This window comes from Panthera uncia, chromosome B1 (genome assembly GCF_023721935.1).
Source record: "Panthera uncia isolate 11264 chromosome B1, Puncia_PCG_1.0, whole genome shotgun sequence".
NCBI lineage: Eukaryota > Metazoa > Chordata > Mammalia > Carnivora > Felidae > Panthera > Panthera uncia.
In genome coordinates, this window is record NC_064811.1 from 32,746,190 (window position 1) to 32,762,851 (window position 16,662).

At 34.3% G+C, this 16,662-nt stretch overlaps 1 protein-coding gene across 9 annotated transcripts in view; it reads left to right on the forward strand.

Moving 5' to 3' along the window:
* The window catches only part of N4BP2 (NEDD4 binding protein 2), a 154,218-nt gene that overhangs the window by 67,612 nt on the left and 69,944 nt on the right, over window positions 1-16,662 (forward strand). For 5 of the 9 annotated variants that reach the window (XM_049631898.1, XM_049631899.1, XM_049631891.1 and 2 more), the window contains 2 exons: window positions 855-1,023; window positions 8,600-8,723. In XM_049631898.1, the coding sequence (XP_049487855.1) occupies window positions 855-1,023; window positions 8,600-8,723 (293 nt within the window). Of the gene's footprint in view, window positions 1-854; window positions 1,024-8,599; window positions 8,724-9,962; window positions 10,047-12,270; window positions 16,529-16,662 lie in introns of those variants that run through there. The other 4 variants (XM_049631893.1, XM_049631894.1, XM_049631895.1 and 1 more) reach the window with 4 other exon arrangements.

Below are 16,662 nucleotides of genomic sequence, written 5' to 3' on the forward strand. Positions count from 1 at the left end.
ACCTCAGGGTAGAATTACAGAGACCTTGTGCTTTCTATCATGTTTGAATTTTTAGTAATGTTATCACTTAAAAAAATTTTTTTTTAATTTTTATTTATTTTTGAGAGACAGAGAAAGCGAGCAGGGGAGGGACAGAGAGAGGGAGACACAGAATCTGAAGCAGGCTCCAGGCTCTGACCTGTCAGCACAGAGCCTGATGCGGGGCTTGAACCCGCGGACCATGAGCTCATGACCTGAGCTGAAGTTGGACACTTAACCGACTGAGCCATCCAGGCATCCCAGTAATGTATCACTTTTATGGTCTGAAAAAGAAAGTTATATTAATATCTTTCAGGGAAGTAAAATTTCTACTCAGGCTTATTGGACATGGTATTACAAGAAACCTGTCTGATTTCCTTTTTAGCTTTGTGGTTCCATATGGCTTACTTTTTGTGATTGTGTAAAGAAAGACATCAAACTGGTATAACCGCATGAGTCCCAATAACAAACCTTGAGAGATGGCTTCAGGGGTAACCACAGGGTGTTGAAAGGGATGAGGCCAGGATTATCAAAGGATAAACTAATGGATTCCTTCTTGAGAAGGGTTTATTTAAGTTTTCCTCATCTATGATTTTTGGATCAGGAAATATGTTAGAAATGATGATTTAATATTGTAAGAAATATGTTATTAATTCACTGAAATTCACCTAAACTGTGGTGCATTCTTGCATATTAGCCCATTGCATTATTTAAAATTTTAGATTTGCTGTTCCCTTTTTTGTTCTACATTTTATTTGGGACAATTTTTGTTTCTTCGTTGCCTTCTAAGTAGCAAATATCAAAAGTGTTTACTGGTGATCTTTTTATAATTAAAGGGTAGTCTCCATGAGCAGAAGATGAAAGAAGCCAATCACCTTGCTGCCGTGGAGATCTTTGAGAAAGTCAATGCCTCCTTGCTGCCACAGAACGTTTTAGACCTCCATGGGCTGCATGTGGATGAAGCTATAGAACATTTGATGACAGTTTTACAGCAGAAAACTGAAGGTAGGACTGTGGTAATGACAAATTATCAGTAGAAAATATGTTTTTGCTTATATTGGTAAATTTACCAATTCAGGAGAATGTGAATTTTCAGGCTCAGGATATCTGTGTCACATTTATAGATGTTTGTATTAGGTTCATTCTTCACATTCTTCAAGGGGACGTTCTTGGAAAAGAATCCTCATTAGCCTGGTCATTAACATTTTGTTTTTATTTTCCTATTTTATTTATTTTTTATTAAAAAAAATTTTTTTTAATGTTTATTTATTTTTGAGACAGAGAGAGACAGAGCATGAACGGGGGAGGGTCAGAGAGAGAGGGAGACACAGAATTTGAAATAGGCTCCAGGCTCTGAGCGGTCAGCACAGAGCCCGACGCGGGGCTCGAACTCACGGACCGTGAGATCATGACCTGAGCCGAAGTCGGACGCTTAACCGACTGAGCCACCCAGGTGCCCCTTTATTTTCCTATTTTAGTTATATTTGTATTCTCTTGTTGTATTTATTAAAGAGAGGGCATGGTGTAGAGAACAAACCAAGGGTTGATGGAGGGAAGGTGGGCAGAGGATGGGCTAAATGGGTGATGGGCATTAAGGAGGGTACTTGTGATGAGCACTGGGGGTTATATGTAAGTGATGAATCACTGAATTCTACTCCTGAAACCGATATTACACGATATGTTTACTAACTAGAATTTAAATAAAAATTTGAAAAAAAAAATAAAGGGAGAGCATGGTATAATCTGGGAATCTTCTGTGACTTATAAATGAGACTTTTCAGGAATATCATACATCTTTATTCAGTAGACATTTATTAAAGCTAATAGATGTTAGATGTCACTTGTTCAGTAGATATTTAATAAAATGCAGAAATAAATAAGGTGTGAAGATTTTTACAGAATTATCACAAAAGGCAGACTTTCTGAGTGTTTGCATTACGGAAGTGCTCCCTCTCTCTCCCTTTCTGCTTGTATATGTCTTTGCAGGTCATGGAAAGGACACTACCTGCTTCTTCTCTAAATTCTACCTCTTCCCAGGGCTTTGGATAAGGATCTTTTTCCATGCAGTATCATGTACTTCATATACATTAACGTATCTTGTTTCTTTTTCATTATCAGATGGTAGCACTTAGAACTAAGTTCAGTCTGTTTTAGTTCCCCCATGCTCTAATACTAGAAGTCATCTCCTTTACCACTACTAGAGTAGTTTTGAATTCTCAGCTTGCCTTTGTCTTTATGTTCCATTTTATTGTGGAGACATGGAGTCCCATGCTTCAGCTGTGACCCTGTAGCTCCATAATCCTGCCTGTTATTAATAGTTGTATTGTTCTGGTTAATATATATATGAAAGCTTTAAACTATACTTTATATAGGTTTATCAATTCAACATGTATTATTTATAATTAATTAAATACTTGATTAAATATGACTGATGCAGAGGTTGAAAACTGATCCGTTTACCATGAACACCATGTTGAAATACTTGCAATAATGTAATAAAACACTTGCGTACCCATGAATCTAAGTGAGTGATAATATTTTACCATATATACTTCATATTTTATTTTTATTCTCCCCTTTGTATTCTTCCCAGACTTTTTTTTTAAGATTTTATTTTTTTAAGTAATCTGTGTACCCAACGTGGGGTTTGGACCCACAACCCTGAGATCAAGAGTTGAATGCTCTACCGACTGAGTCAGCCAGGCACCCCTATTCTTCCCAATCGTTTTCTCTTTCTTCCTTCTCTTTCTAGTGGAAATCAACATCTTTCAGGTTGGTTCCTAACTAGTTTTTAAAAATAAGTACTTTAGTATATGTATTTTCATCAATAATCAGTCTGTAGTATTTCTTTTGTGCATTTAAAAAAATGAATGTACATGATTTCACACTATACTTTTCAACCAAGCCATTTGTTTTCACCCAGTACAGTTTTCAAGATACACTTATGTTGATGGTCTGATTTTTTTTCTGTAACTGCTGTACAGTATTCAAGTGTTATGTCATAATGTATCCATTTCTTTACTCACAGGCATGTAGTTATGTCACAATATCAACATATCAGCATGTGTACTCTCACTGCTGTCTTCTTTCCTGGCTTTTTATACTGAAAAATTAAGAACCCGTAGAGGAGTTGAAGTAATTGTATAATAAAAATTCATATATCTTTTACCTAGATCGATCAGTTGTTAACATTTGGCCATATTGCCTAATGTCTTTAAAATTGCTTTTTGCTGAACCATTTGAAAAAAAATTTTTTTAATGTTTTTATTTATTTTTGAGACAGAGAGAGACAGAGCATGAACAGGGGAGGGGCAGAGAGAGAGGGAGACACAGAATCTGAAGCAGGCTCCAGGCTCTGAGCTGTCAGTACAGAGCCCGATGCGGGGCTCGAACTCACGGACTGTGAGATCGTGACCTGAGCTGAAGTCGGACGCTTAACCAACTGAGCCACCCAGGAGCCCCTTGCTGAACCATTTGGAAATAAAATGTTAAACATTGTGGTACCTTACCTCTATATACCTCAGCATGTTTATCTCTCGGAAACAAATCCATTCTACATAATTGCAGTACCATTGTCACTTTTAAGATATTTAACATTGTTATAATATTGTCTGGTATACAGGCCACATTCACATTTCTCCAGTGTATGGAAATGTCTTGTTTAGCTGTGCCATTTTTTCCCTCTCAACTCAGGATCCAGTCAGACATCACATTCTCCAGTTGACTGTCCCATGGCTATAGCCTTCAGAATGTAGAAATAGTTCCGGGATGCCTGGCTGGCTGAGATCAGTGTGACCCTTGATCTCAGGGTTGTGAATTCGGGCTCCACATTGGATGTAGAGATTACTTAAAAAATATATATATAAATAGTTCCTCAGCCTGTTTTTTTCTTCTGTGTTATTGACATTTTTGAAGACTCCAAGCCTTTGGTAGATTGACCTACAATTATAATTTCTCTGATTGTTTCCTCGTGATTAGATTTAGTTAAAGATTTTTTTTTTTTTTTTGGTAAAAAATGCTGCATAGGTGATGTTAGTCATCCTTGGTGCACATATCAGGAGACATAATATGGTCAGATTGCCCCATTATTGATGATGTTAAGTTTGATTTCTTAGCTGAGGTGGGACTCTGTTAGGTTTCTCTATGTAAATGTATCTTTTCTTTCTTTATAATTAACTAGTAATTTTTTGGCAATTGATACTTTGCAACTATGTGAATAACTATTCTCTTGCAATATTTCACCTAGTAATTTTAGCCTCCATTGATGATGCTTGACTGAATGAATTATTATATTGGTGGTTGGATAATGGTGTTTTAGAATTTGTGTTTGTACTATGTCTATTAGACATTCTTTGGTAAAGTAAAGAATTCTCCTCTAGTTGTTTTTTAAATAGAATTTTGGAAATCTTTGAGAAAATCTAGAAAACAATAATAAAGATTTGAAAAGAGAAAATTTAAGAGCATTTTAAATATATTATTTAGTCTGGAGGAAAAAACTTACGTAGAAGTATTATAAGAGAATATTCTGTCTATAGAGGGTGAATACATCATTTACTCAATAAAAATTTGATTATTGTATATTCTAGGCATCAAGAATAAAGCAGTGAAAAAGATACACAGTCCTTATTTTTATGGGGTTTGGTGTCTAGTAGGGTAGGTGACAGTGAGCAAATAGTTACATAATAATAAGCACCGTGATAAGAAAGTATAGGTTGCCATGTTTCATTTAGCATAAACTCCTAAATCCCTATGTAATCTGTTCCTTGCCTGCCTCCCTATTCTCATCTTATGTTTTGCTCTTCTTTCTGTTTTATCTACACTGTCATTTCTTGCCATCTAGGCTTCCCATTAATAGCCTCTTGCAGTACTCCTGTGTATCACAGTATTTATAAAAAGCTTATTATATAGTTGAAGATTAAAATCTGTCTTTATGGCCAGGAATTGAGTCAGCAATGATTATTGAGTCATCATTGTTTATAGAACCTTTCATTCAACACCCAACAGCAACTTTTAAATAAATGATTGAATAAAGGGTAAGCATTCCTTTCATTTCATATATGAGGAAATTAATAATTTGAAAAGTTTAGTAAAATGGAAAATAATAAGTGTTGGTAAGGATGTGGAGAATTGGAACCCTTTATATTGCTAGTGGGAGTATTAAATGGTACAGCCACAGTGGAAAAGGTTGGCATTCCTCAAAAGATTAAACACAGAGTTACCATATGACCTAGCAGTTCTAGTTATGTATACAAGAAAATTGAAAACACAATTCATCCACACGCAGACTTGTACATGAATGTTCATAATAGCCGAAAAATGGAAACAACCAGATGTCCATCAACTGATGAAAGGACAAACAAAATTTGGTATATCCATACAATGGAATATTATTCAGCCACAAAAAGGAGTCAGGTAGTGATACATGCTACAACATGGATGAACCTTGTAAACATGCTTTGTGAAAGAAGCCAGGTACAAAAGGGCCACTTTATTATATGGTTCCCATTTATATGAAATGTTCACAATAGACAAACCAATAGAAACAAAGTATATTAGTGGTTACTGTGGCTAGAAAGTAGGGAATGGGGAGTAACTGCTAACAAGTACAGAATTTCTTTCTGAGACAATGGAGCGTTCTGGAATTAGTATTGATAGTTGAACAGTGTTTTGATATACTAAAATCCACAGAATTATACATTTTAAAATCATGAATTTTATGTTTTATGAATTATATCTCAATTAAAAAAATTACAAGAAAAAAAAGAGCTAAATAGCTTGTATAAGGTGATGCTTGGTCAGACCCAATATACAAATCCTTTCTGAAGCCAGGCCCACTGTTGTGCATGTTGACACCTGTGGTAGTCTGTAGGTACTGTTAGTCACCACTAGATGGTAGTATTGTTGAATAGAAATGTATCCAGGGGAAAATCTGTGATTCTGCCCTCTACTGCTTTTAGTTATAAAAGATGATTGTCAAACTTGGGGATGAACAACAACAAAAAAGATATCTGACCCTTAAGTGCCTTCTGATTGGAATATACATCACTACCACCAATGATGTTTTTACTACTTTATAGGGATTTACAGGGAACAGAGGAACAGGTTAAATGGCACCATGGGGATATAATCAACAATATTTAGACTGTGAAAATCTAGGATAAATGATCCAAGTTTTTCTTTTTTTTCTTTTTTTTTTTTTAACATTTATTTATTTTTGAGACAGAGAGAGAGCATGAACGGGGGAGGAGCAGAGAGAGAGGGAGACACAGAATCGGAAGCAGGCTCCAGGCTCCGGGCCATCAGCCCAGAGCCCGACGCGGGGCTCGAACTCACGGACCGTGAGATCATGACCTGAGCTGAAGTCGGACGCTTAACCGACTGAGCCACCCAGGTGCCCCTGATCCAAGTTTTTCAACCAGTTGTAGAGAAAAGCCCAGGGGGAGGGGGAACATTTAGATTAAAAGTTACTTCAGAGATATATCAACCAAATGCAATGTGTGGTCTTGTTTCAACCCTGATTTAAGTAAGTCACTGTAAAACCATTTTTTTGAGGGAGACTTTCAGCCATTTTTAGAAACATGATATTAAGGAACTGTTTTTAAGATGTGATGGTAGTATCGTGGTTCTTTTTATTTTGTAAGAGTCCTTTTTGAAATATATAATGAAATATTTACAGTAGAAATGGTAATAAATTTGAGATAGGCTTAAAAATGAGTTAAGTAGTTTTTTTTAAAGGTGATAAGTGACAGGAATAGCCTGAAATTTGGGGACCTAAACATATACCTGAATTCATGCAACAAACATCCTTTGAACACCTACTTTATTTGAAGCATGTGATTCAACGGTTGAACATTTTCAGAGCAGAGAATTTAAAAATGAAGTGTTATGGGGTGCTTGGGTGGCTCAGTTGGTTGAGCGTCTGACTCTTGATTTTGGCTCAGGTAAATGATCTCATGGTTCAAGGGAGTGAGCCCTGCATCTGGCTCTGTGTTGACTGTATGGGGCCTGCTTGGGATTCTCTCTCTCCCTGTCTCTCTGCCCCTCTCTCTCTCACACTTTCTCTCAAAATAAATAAACATTAAAAATATATAAATAAAAACAAGGTGTTACACATGACTGCCCTGATAAGGGGAGCAGCGGTGAAGGAATGATGAGAGTGACTTATGGATAGTTAAGATATGTAAGGTTTCTTTTAAGTAAACTTTGTAATGTCACATCTATAAAGAACAATGTACAGGTAATAATTATATAGCATAAAAACTTTTTTACAAAGTGAATACCCTGTGTAGCCAGCACCCAGGAAGAGTTGAATTTTGAACAAAATATTGCTTGAAATAATGGGTAATGGACTAGTGTAGAAATGGAGATCTTAAGCAAAGAAGGAATTAGAAATATAAGCAACATACCCTCTTAAAATTCCAGGCCAAATATTGCCTTGGGGATGTGAGACTTGAAAAACTGTTTGTGGATCTGCTGGAGTCTTAGGGCAACTTAGTGGGCAGAATATAGAATATTTATATTTTATATATATACATATATATATATATATATGTATGTATTTTATGCTAATGATCAAAACTTGTGCTATTTATCACAAAGGAAGAAGATATTTAGTTAATTAAATCAACTCTTATTATTAACAGAGTTTTTGTTATTTTATTGCAGCAGTTATTGACTTTCAGGGTTTATGTACTTAATTTTCACAAGACCATATCCAAAGCAAGAGCTACATTCTTGTAAGAGGCCTAGATTCATTTGATATTTAAAAATCATCTCTTTGGAAGAGTTTTTTCTTTTCTTCTTCTTCTTTTTTTTTTTTTTTTTTTAAGTTTTATTTATTTATTTTTTAGTAATCTCTACACCCAATGTGGGGCTCAAACTCATGACCCTGAGATTGAGAGTTGCATGCTCTTCCGACTGAGCCAGGCAGGTGCCTTTGGAAGAGTTTCTTAACAATTGTCTATCTTTAACAATAAGACTATAGTCCATGCTGTAATTAGTGGATTTGCTAATAGCGATTCCTGAAGGGTGATATCCTATAAAGTAGTTGCTTTAGATCCCATTTTACTGATAAGGAAACAGGCACAGATAGGCAAGTAACTTGTCCATGGTCATACTGCCCAGTCATTTGGTGGCAGAGCTCCTAATCAGACCAAAGCTGGCTGGCTGGCTTCAGAGTATTTAATTAAAAGAGTCATTGTGAAGATTCTTAGTTAATAAATATAAGTAGCTTAAAGAAATTCCTGACTCCAACTATGTAATAATCGTTAGATGTCATTAATATTACTGTTGTCGTTATCATTATTTTAGAGAGAAATTCTGGTAGCACATAGAAATCTCCCTCCCCACAGGGGAAGAAATTTCACTTATGTTTAGGCAGATGAATTGCTTTGAGACTTCCATACTTAAACAATGTAGATGAAATATCCATTTTAAAACATCAATTTTGGTGCTTTTTAAAGTTATAAATCTGTAAATCCCCATGAAAGTAATTTTATATGTATTTGAGTAGTTAAAGCTTGTTTTCTATTGAGAATGTAAGACAAATGAATTTTAACTGGTCCAATTCCTGTTGTAACAGAATTTAAGCAGAATGGTGGTAAGTCCTATCTCTCTGTGATTACGGGGAGAGGAAACCACAGCCAAGGAGGAGTTGCTCGCATCAAACCAGCCGTCATTAAATACCTCACAAGCCATAGCTTCAGGTGAGTAGAGATTTCTGTTATTGATAATGGCAATGTCCATATACAGATAATAAACACTAATAGTATGCTCAAATGAGTTATTAGAATAGTTAACTAAATTTAACCATCTGATATTAGCCACAAATTCATGCTTAAATTATAACTTTTCCTGCTGTCTTAATGATATTCAGAAAACCAGAAATGAAGGAAAAATATATTTTGTTTTTGAAGTAATCATCTGACAAAACTGTCTCATAAATTTAAAATCTAACAGAAAGTAATATGATTGTGTTTCTTTGATAATGTATTATTCAAGATAGTTAGATTATGTGTATCATCATCTAAGGTTGCTAATTATTTATTTGAAAGGATATACATATTTGTGGATTTTGGAAGGAATTTCTGCTGAAATGTGGTTATAAGGGATTTGTTTAAACTTTAGCAGAAATACACCAGTCAGTAAGAATTTACACATCTTCATAAATTAAATGCCATTAATAATCTTAGCTGTGACAAACATGAAATGAACTTTTTTTTAAGTGATTACTATTCAGTAACAGAAAATGACAAGAGAAGTCTAAGAAGAAAGATCTGTTGATGGATAGATTCACTGAGGATGTATACCATTAGGTACCTACCTCCCCCTAGCTCTAGTTTTAGTTAGTGTGGCATATTTTGTTTATGCCATGTAATAAAATGTTGTTTGGCTACATTATAGAAAATAGTAGCATTAATTCTGAGCACAAAAACAGATGAAGTTTTAGAGTTACTCTTACAAAAGGAGTAGTTGGACTGGAGCATTATCATGTTGGGATTAATGATCTATTGTAGAGACTAGTGTTTTTTAAATTTCACACTGAGTCACTTGGAAGCATTTCATGGACTGATGAATCAGACTTATGTTAGAGATTTCTTTTTAGTACCGACTTAATGCATAGAAATAATGTAACAGACATCATCTTATCCTTCACACACCATGCTGTTCTTCATGAAAGTTGAGTTCAGGCTTGAGATTTTTGAAAAATCTTAAATAACTACTAAGTTAGGAGTTATCCCTCTAGCTTTAGGATTGTTTATTTTTACAACGGATTAAAAGTACATAAGCATAGATATCAGTCCTGGATACTGACTTAATAATAAAGGAGAGTACTTTGATAGTAACTATTTCATTTAGCGTAGATATTTGGAATTGATTACATGATATATTCCTTAACCAGTTTGAAATTTTTACCTAAAATAACTGTTTTCTCATTTCTATAGGTTCTCTGAAATTAAACCAGGGTGCTTGAAAGTCATGCTAAAGTAAAATAAACATCCTTGACTTAGAAGTGTGAAGGTTTGTAGGTTAGTTTTATTTACAGTAATTTAGTCAATTTTACTGTACACATGTATTTTATTAGAAATGTCCAATTATAACAAAAACATTATAATGATGTTTTTCAGAATTCAAGAGAAGTTTAATTTTTTACTGAATCAAATGCCAAATACGTTGTCTGTTAAAAATACTGAAGAGAATTTTTATTGATTATAAAGTGTCCAAGAAAATTATCAGCTGTGGTTTTAAAGTTTGAAGTGCTCTGATTCTTTTTCAGAGAGAAAATGTTACCTTTGTGTTAATTGTTGTTAACATTTAGTAAAATCCAAAAGGCATCTTTGAGAGGCATTTATAGTGCTTTGAGGCCTGGTTCATGCCCATCAAAGGCTTGTATTAGAAGAAGGAGAAGCAGTGGTAGTAGTAATGAAAGAAAGGAAATGTAACAAAAGCACTTGAATGCTTTTTGATATCAAAGCTAAATACAAAAAATCATTTCATTTTGCCATATCCTGCAGGAAGAAAGACATGCTGTTTGTACTTTCTTCTGTTTTGTATATGATCTTGATCTCTTACCTTTTGTTCGTTTGTTCTGTATGTGTGCATTTTCTAGGAGGAAAGTTGGAGCCTGAGATTATATTGCAGTTTTATGCCTTCTGTAGGCAGTAAAGTTTTTAGAGAAGATGAAATTGTTAGATATCTACAAGTATCAGTGTCTTAATAGAACTGCTTCTAGAGCTGTCTGTGTAAGTGGTATTTAAGACAGTACTAAAGAGCTATATTTTATATTTGAGTCATATAATTTCTAAACAGTAGTGGGTCAAGAGCCTATTAACTTAAATGTAGAAGACATTTTTGATATAATCTTTAAAGGAATCCTTACAATTTAAAAGTTTTTTACCTTTGTTTTTTTAAAAAAGAGCCAACTTTCTGAAAGGAAACTTTCATTGACCTTGTTTTGTGTGAGCTAAAAAGTCCTGTTAGTATGTCAACTATAAAATGTAAATTTCATTTATACACGTTTAATGTGGTAAAGTGTAGTTTTTCAGTATAAAACAATGGCTTAAATAAATTTGTCTTTGGATATGGGGAATATTTCCAACATATGTAATTTAACAAACAGTTGTGTTGGATTTTGATAAGCTTAAACATCATTTGGATCAGGAATTATAGGGTTGAGCTATTACTGAAAGAATCCTGAACTACAGAATGGTTTCTCAAAAGAACAGACATTTTAATGAAAATAAAACTCAAAAACACATTTTTGCATATCACGAAAGCATGCTTTTAAAAGAAGACCTGTATCATTAAATTTATTTCCACGAAAATAAAATGTTTATTATTTAGAAATGATTAGTGAGTGGTATTGAAATATTTTCTCATGGTTGTAATAATTTGTTTAAAAAAGAAAAAATGCCACCAGTTTAGCATATGTTTTTTGTAATGTCTAGAGGAGTTGTATACATTAAAAATAAAGCAATTCGTTTCAAGAACTTACTATAAAACTACAACTGTTAATGAAGTAAAATGTTTTTATGTATAAATTAATATGATTTAAGAAATGTGAATAATAGTACTAAAACCTGGGGTTACTTGAGGGTGTGCAGCTGCATACTCATTTTCCATGATTTTATATTTCCTCACCCAGTTTAAAAAAGCATTGCTTTTGAGCACTTCAGCTAGATTTATTTCAGTATTATTGTAATTATGATTAGTGTGGGAGCAGTCAAAAAGAACAAGGGATGAAGTGTTTTGTGGGCAGAAACCAAATGAAAGAAGCTATGTTTTCTGCTGTATCAACTTTAATGTTAGACTTTATTTTGGTAAATCTGAGGTATTTTTTCTTCGTCATATCATTCATAAGTATGTAGGCAAATTTTGAGCATGATATGTGCTTTTATGAAGTTGTTTTAATCCTAAACTGCCTCCCACCTCACTGTCTAGCATAGTTTAAACAACACATAATTATGAAAGAAAAATTTTGTAGTTTCTCCTTTCTTGTTTTGCCCATTTCTAAATCCTATATGCCAAAGGTAAACATAGTTTGGGGATTATCAAATTTTTCTCTTGCTCTTTTCCAAGCCCTGTGTGTCAAAAGTAAGGAGAGTGTGTGGATTATCAACATCTTCAGGTATTGGTATATTAGTGCTAATACAGGTCTAATTAGAATGGCTCTTTGCAAATGTATTAATATTTTAAAAGTACAACACTTCTGTAGTTTGGAAGGTTTTAGTAACTGTTCTGTCTTTTCACTAGTCTCTCATCTGTGTCTACCAGGAGAAAAAAGAGAACTAATGTGGAAACCACAGGGAACGAGGGGTTAGACTTAGGAAACTCTTCAACAGTGTTTTCAATTCATCCACTTCCTTACTTCAACATGAGTTATGGAAGCATGTTGTCTTAGGTTTATTGGCTGTTCATATAACTCATATTATTTTCAAGTTGAGGTTTTTTTCAATTTATTAGTGTTTCCATACTATTTGCAATTCTATGCCCTTAAGTATGCGGCATATTATGTAGTAGAAATTCTGACTTATACTTTAAAGTGTCTTGTTTATTCAATACATTTTGAGAAGAAAGTTTAAATAATTCTGTTGGGTTGTTTCCAGTCCTTATTTCAGTCTTTTTCTTTTTAAATTCAAGTATTTTGTGTGCTTAGAAAGAGGACATATGTAATAGCGAGATTGGTTATTTCTGAGCTGGAAATCGGAAACTTTGAGACTCAGGAAATTGCTCTGACAATGTTTTAACTGCTCTCAATTTAAGAAAATGACAAAATGTATAAAAAAGACACAAAAATAATGTGTGCTGTTTTTTCCAAGTGCTTTCCTAAGTGCTTTTCCATTGTGCAATGAGGTGAAGTTTGATAATTTTCTGTGTAGTGGTTAAATATTGTTTATTTTTATTTACATGGTAAAGAAAACAAATTTAAATGTTTGTGTGGCCAAAAAGAAGTGTCATTTAAAAGGTTAAGTGAATTTATGTAGAATGTATGTTAATGGTGCTTATTTTTAAAATGTAATTCAAGTTTACAGTATTATTAAAGCCTCTTTATAGAATTTAGTAGAGAAACAAGGCTGGAAGACATGTACATCCCGAAGAGCCTTTTATAACTTAACATTATAGAACGACAAATTTTATTATTTTCCTTAAAGTTGAGCAGTTGACTTTTATGGTCCAAATGATGAACCTGTTATTAACAAATGATTGATTTAACCATGAAACTTCTCATTAAAATATAATATTGCAGCTATCAGTTGGAGAATATATTATAAAATTTTCAGACAGTATATCAGAAATGAGATGTTTTTATTTGTACTATAAAGAAAATGTAATTTTGCTGTTAACTCTGTACTTTTTTATTGAAAATGTTTTATAACTTTGCTTTTAAAATTTCTTATGAAACCATTTGCAGATTACATACTTAATTTAATAAAATACTTTAGCCACAGTCCACTGTGAGGAAATCCTTCATTTGATGTGGTAGGGTTAGTGGTTTAAATATTAAAATATATCTTTATGTGTAACTTTGTAATTTCAAGGGAAAGAAAAGGGTCATAAAATTTTTATTTCTGTACCACAGCTTTTATTCTTTGCTATAGCAAATAGGGGTCCACTTTTGAACCAGATAAATTATCTTTTTGATGGCAAAATTAAGAATAGTGGCTCTAAAGAACTCAAGTAATACTTTAATTAATATTAAAGACATTTGAACTTTATTCAGCCCACAGCAGAATAATTCACTCAGTTAGCATCGACTTAAAATTTTTTATTTAACAAATATTAGTTAAGCACTTGTCACTGGGGATACAATCTGAGACAGAGCTTCTCTCTACAGGTGTCTTATAATTCTCATCAACTCTCTGTGCATAGTTATTTATGCTATGAAGCACTTCCATGTATGTTATATTTTAAAACTCAAGAGAATCTTACTACATAGTTATCTTACAGAGGCTTAGAGAAGTCGACTTATTTGCCTAGTTAGTGGCAGAGGTAAGACTGCAACCTAGGTTCTCCAACTTCTACTAAGAACAACTACTTTTTTCATACAAGTAAGAATAATTACTTAAAAATAATACTCCATGACCGCCAAGTAAGAGAGAGAGATATGTGGCTCTACTGTATAAGTCTATGAAAAACTGCTACTTACAAATCTGCCTTCCTCCTATATCTAAAGGAAGCTGGTATCATGGGTTTTCTAGGGACAAAAATAAAAGTTTATTTCTCTCTTAATGTAATACAAACTCAAGGTCTGATGGGTGTGCTCATTTCCATGAATTTTTTGGAGATCTAGGATCCTTTAATTTTTAACTTACTACCCTTATCATACCCAAGCTGTGGCCTTCATTTCCTAAACCAGGGTGGGTAGCTAGAGCTCTAATAATCAAACCTGCATTCTGTTGTGAGGAAGGACAAAGAAGAAAGGAGCAATGGGCAAGTGCCAGCAATTTTTTTTTTTTTTTTTTAATAGAAGATATTTGGAAGTTGGCATTCAACACTTCCACTTATATCTTATTGGCTGGAACTTAGTCATGTGGTCACATCTAGCTGCAAGAGAGCTGGAAAATTATCTTTATTTCAGTGTACTGTATGTTCAACTAAAACATGGACATTCTTTTGGAGGAAAGAGCATGTATATTAGGGGAATTAATAGCAGTTTCTGCCACATTTTTCATCACTGAATGTAAATAATGTGAAAATTAGTTCTTGATGGATTCTGTCAACATATCTTTGTTGATGATTACTCTGTGCTAGGAATAATAAAAAGGAAATCACAGTTGTATGCATTTTAACTTAAGTATTCAAATGATACCACTAACCAACATGGCTGATCAGGGTGGTGGTTGCTGAAGGTTGGAGTGGTTGTAGCAAAATTTAAAATGAGACAAAAACAAAGTTTGCTACATCGATTGACTCTTATTTTGTGATGATTTCTTTGTAGCATGTGATCCTGTTGGGTAGCATTTTACCCACAGCTGATTTTTCAGAATTGGAGTCCATCCTCTCAAACTCTGCCACTGCTTTATCAATGAATTTTTTTTTTTGATAGTGCAAATCCTTTGTTGTCATTTCAACAGTCTTCACAGCTTCTTCACCAGGAGTAGTTTCCATCTAAAGAAACCACTTTCTTTGCTCATCTGTAAGAAGCAATTTCTCATCTGTGAAAGTTTTGTGAGATTGCAGCAATTCAGTCACATCTTCAGGTTCCGCTTCTAATTCTAGTTCTCTTGTATTTCATCCACATCTGCGGTTACTTCTTCCACTGAAGTCTTGAGTAACTCCACGTCATCCATGAGGGTTGGAATTACCTCCCAACTCCTGTTAACATTGATATTTTGACCTCTGCTCATGAATCAGGAATGTTCTTAATGGCATTGAGAATGGTGACTCCTTTCCAGAAGGCTTTCATATCCGTCAGAGCAATTACTATCTATGGCAGCTATAGCCTTATGAAATACATTTTTTAAATAATAAGACTTGAAAGTCAAAATGACTCCTTGATCCATGGGTTGCAGAATGGATGTTGTGTGAGCAGACATGACAACAACAATAATCTTGTATATCTCCATCAGAACTCTTGGGTGACAAGGTATTGTTGATGAGTAGTCATATTTTGAAAGGAATCTTTTATTTTCGGAGCAGTAGGTCAGTAAACCATGTTATAAGAGCTGTGCTGTCATTCTGGCTTTGTTCCTTGTATCGAGCATAGGGAGAATAGATTTAGCATAATTGTTAAGGGCTCTAGGGTTTTTGGAATGGTAAATGAGCCTCATCTTAAAGACACCAGCTACATTAGCAGTTAGAAGCCTGTTTCATCTATATCAAAAATCTGTTTAGTGTAGCCACCTTTGTTATTGATCTCAACTGGATCTTCTGGATAATTTGCTACAACTTCTCCAACATCAGCCCGTGCTGCTTCACCTTGCACTTTGATGTTACGGTGGTGGCTTCTTTCCCTAAACCTCACGAACCAGTCTCTGCCACCTCCATACTTTTATTCTGCAGCTTCCTCACCTCTCTCAGCTTTAACAGTAGTGAAGAGATTTGGGATCTTGTTCTGGATTGGGCTTTGGCTTAAGGGAATTATGTGGTTGGTTTGATCTTCTATCTGGACCACTGAAACTTTCTCTGTGTCAGCGATAAGGCTGTTTCACTATCTTATTCATATGTTCACTGAAGTAGCACTTTTAATTTCCTTCAACAACTTTTCCTTTGCATTCACAACATGGCTAACTGTCACAAGAGGTCCAGCTTTCGGCCTTTCTTGGCTTTCGACAGGTCTTCCTCACTAAATCTAATCATTTTTAGTTTTTGATTTAAGGTGACATATGTGACTCTTCCCTTCACTTAAACACTTAGAGGCCATTGTAGGGTTATTAATTGGCCTAATTTTGATATTATTGTGTCTCAGAATAGAGAGGCCCAAGGAGAGGGAAAGAGAGAGGGGAGCAGCCAGTGGGGACAGTCAGAACACATACAACATTTACCAAGCACAGTCTGTGCCCCCCCCCCCCAAACCAAACAATTACAATAGTAACATCAAAGATCACTGATCACAGACCACCATAACAAATATAATAATAATAATGCAAAAACTTGAAATATTAGAAGAATTGCCAAAATGCGACAGATACGAAATGAACAAAT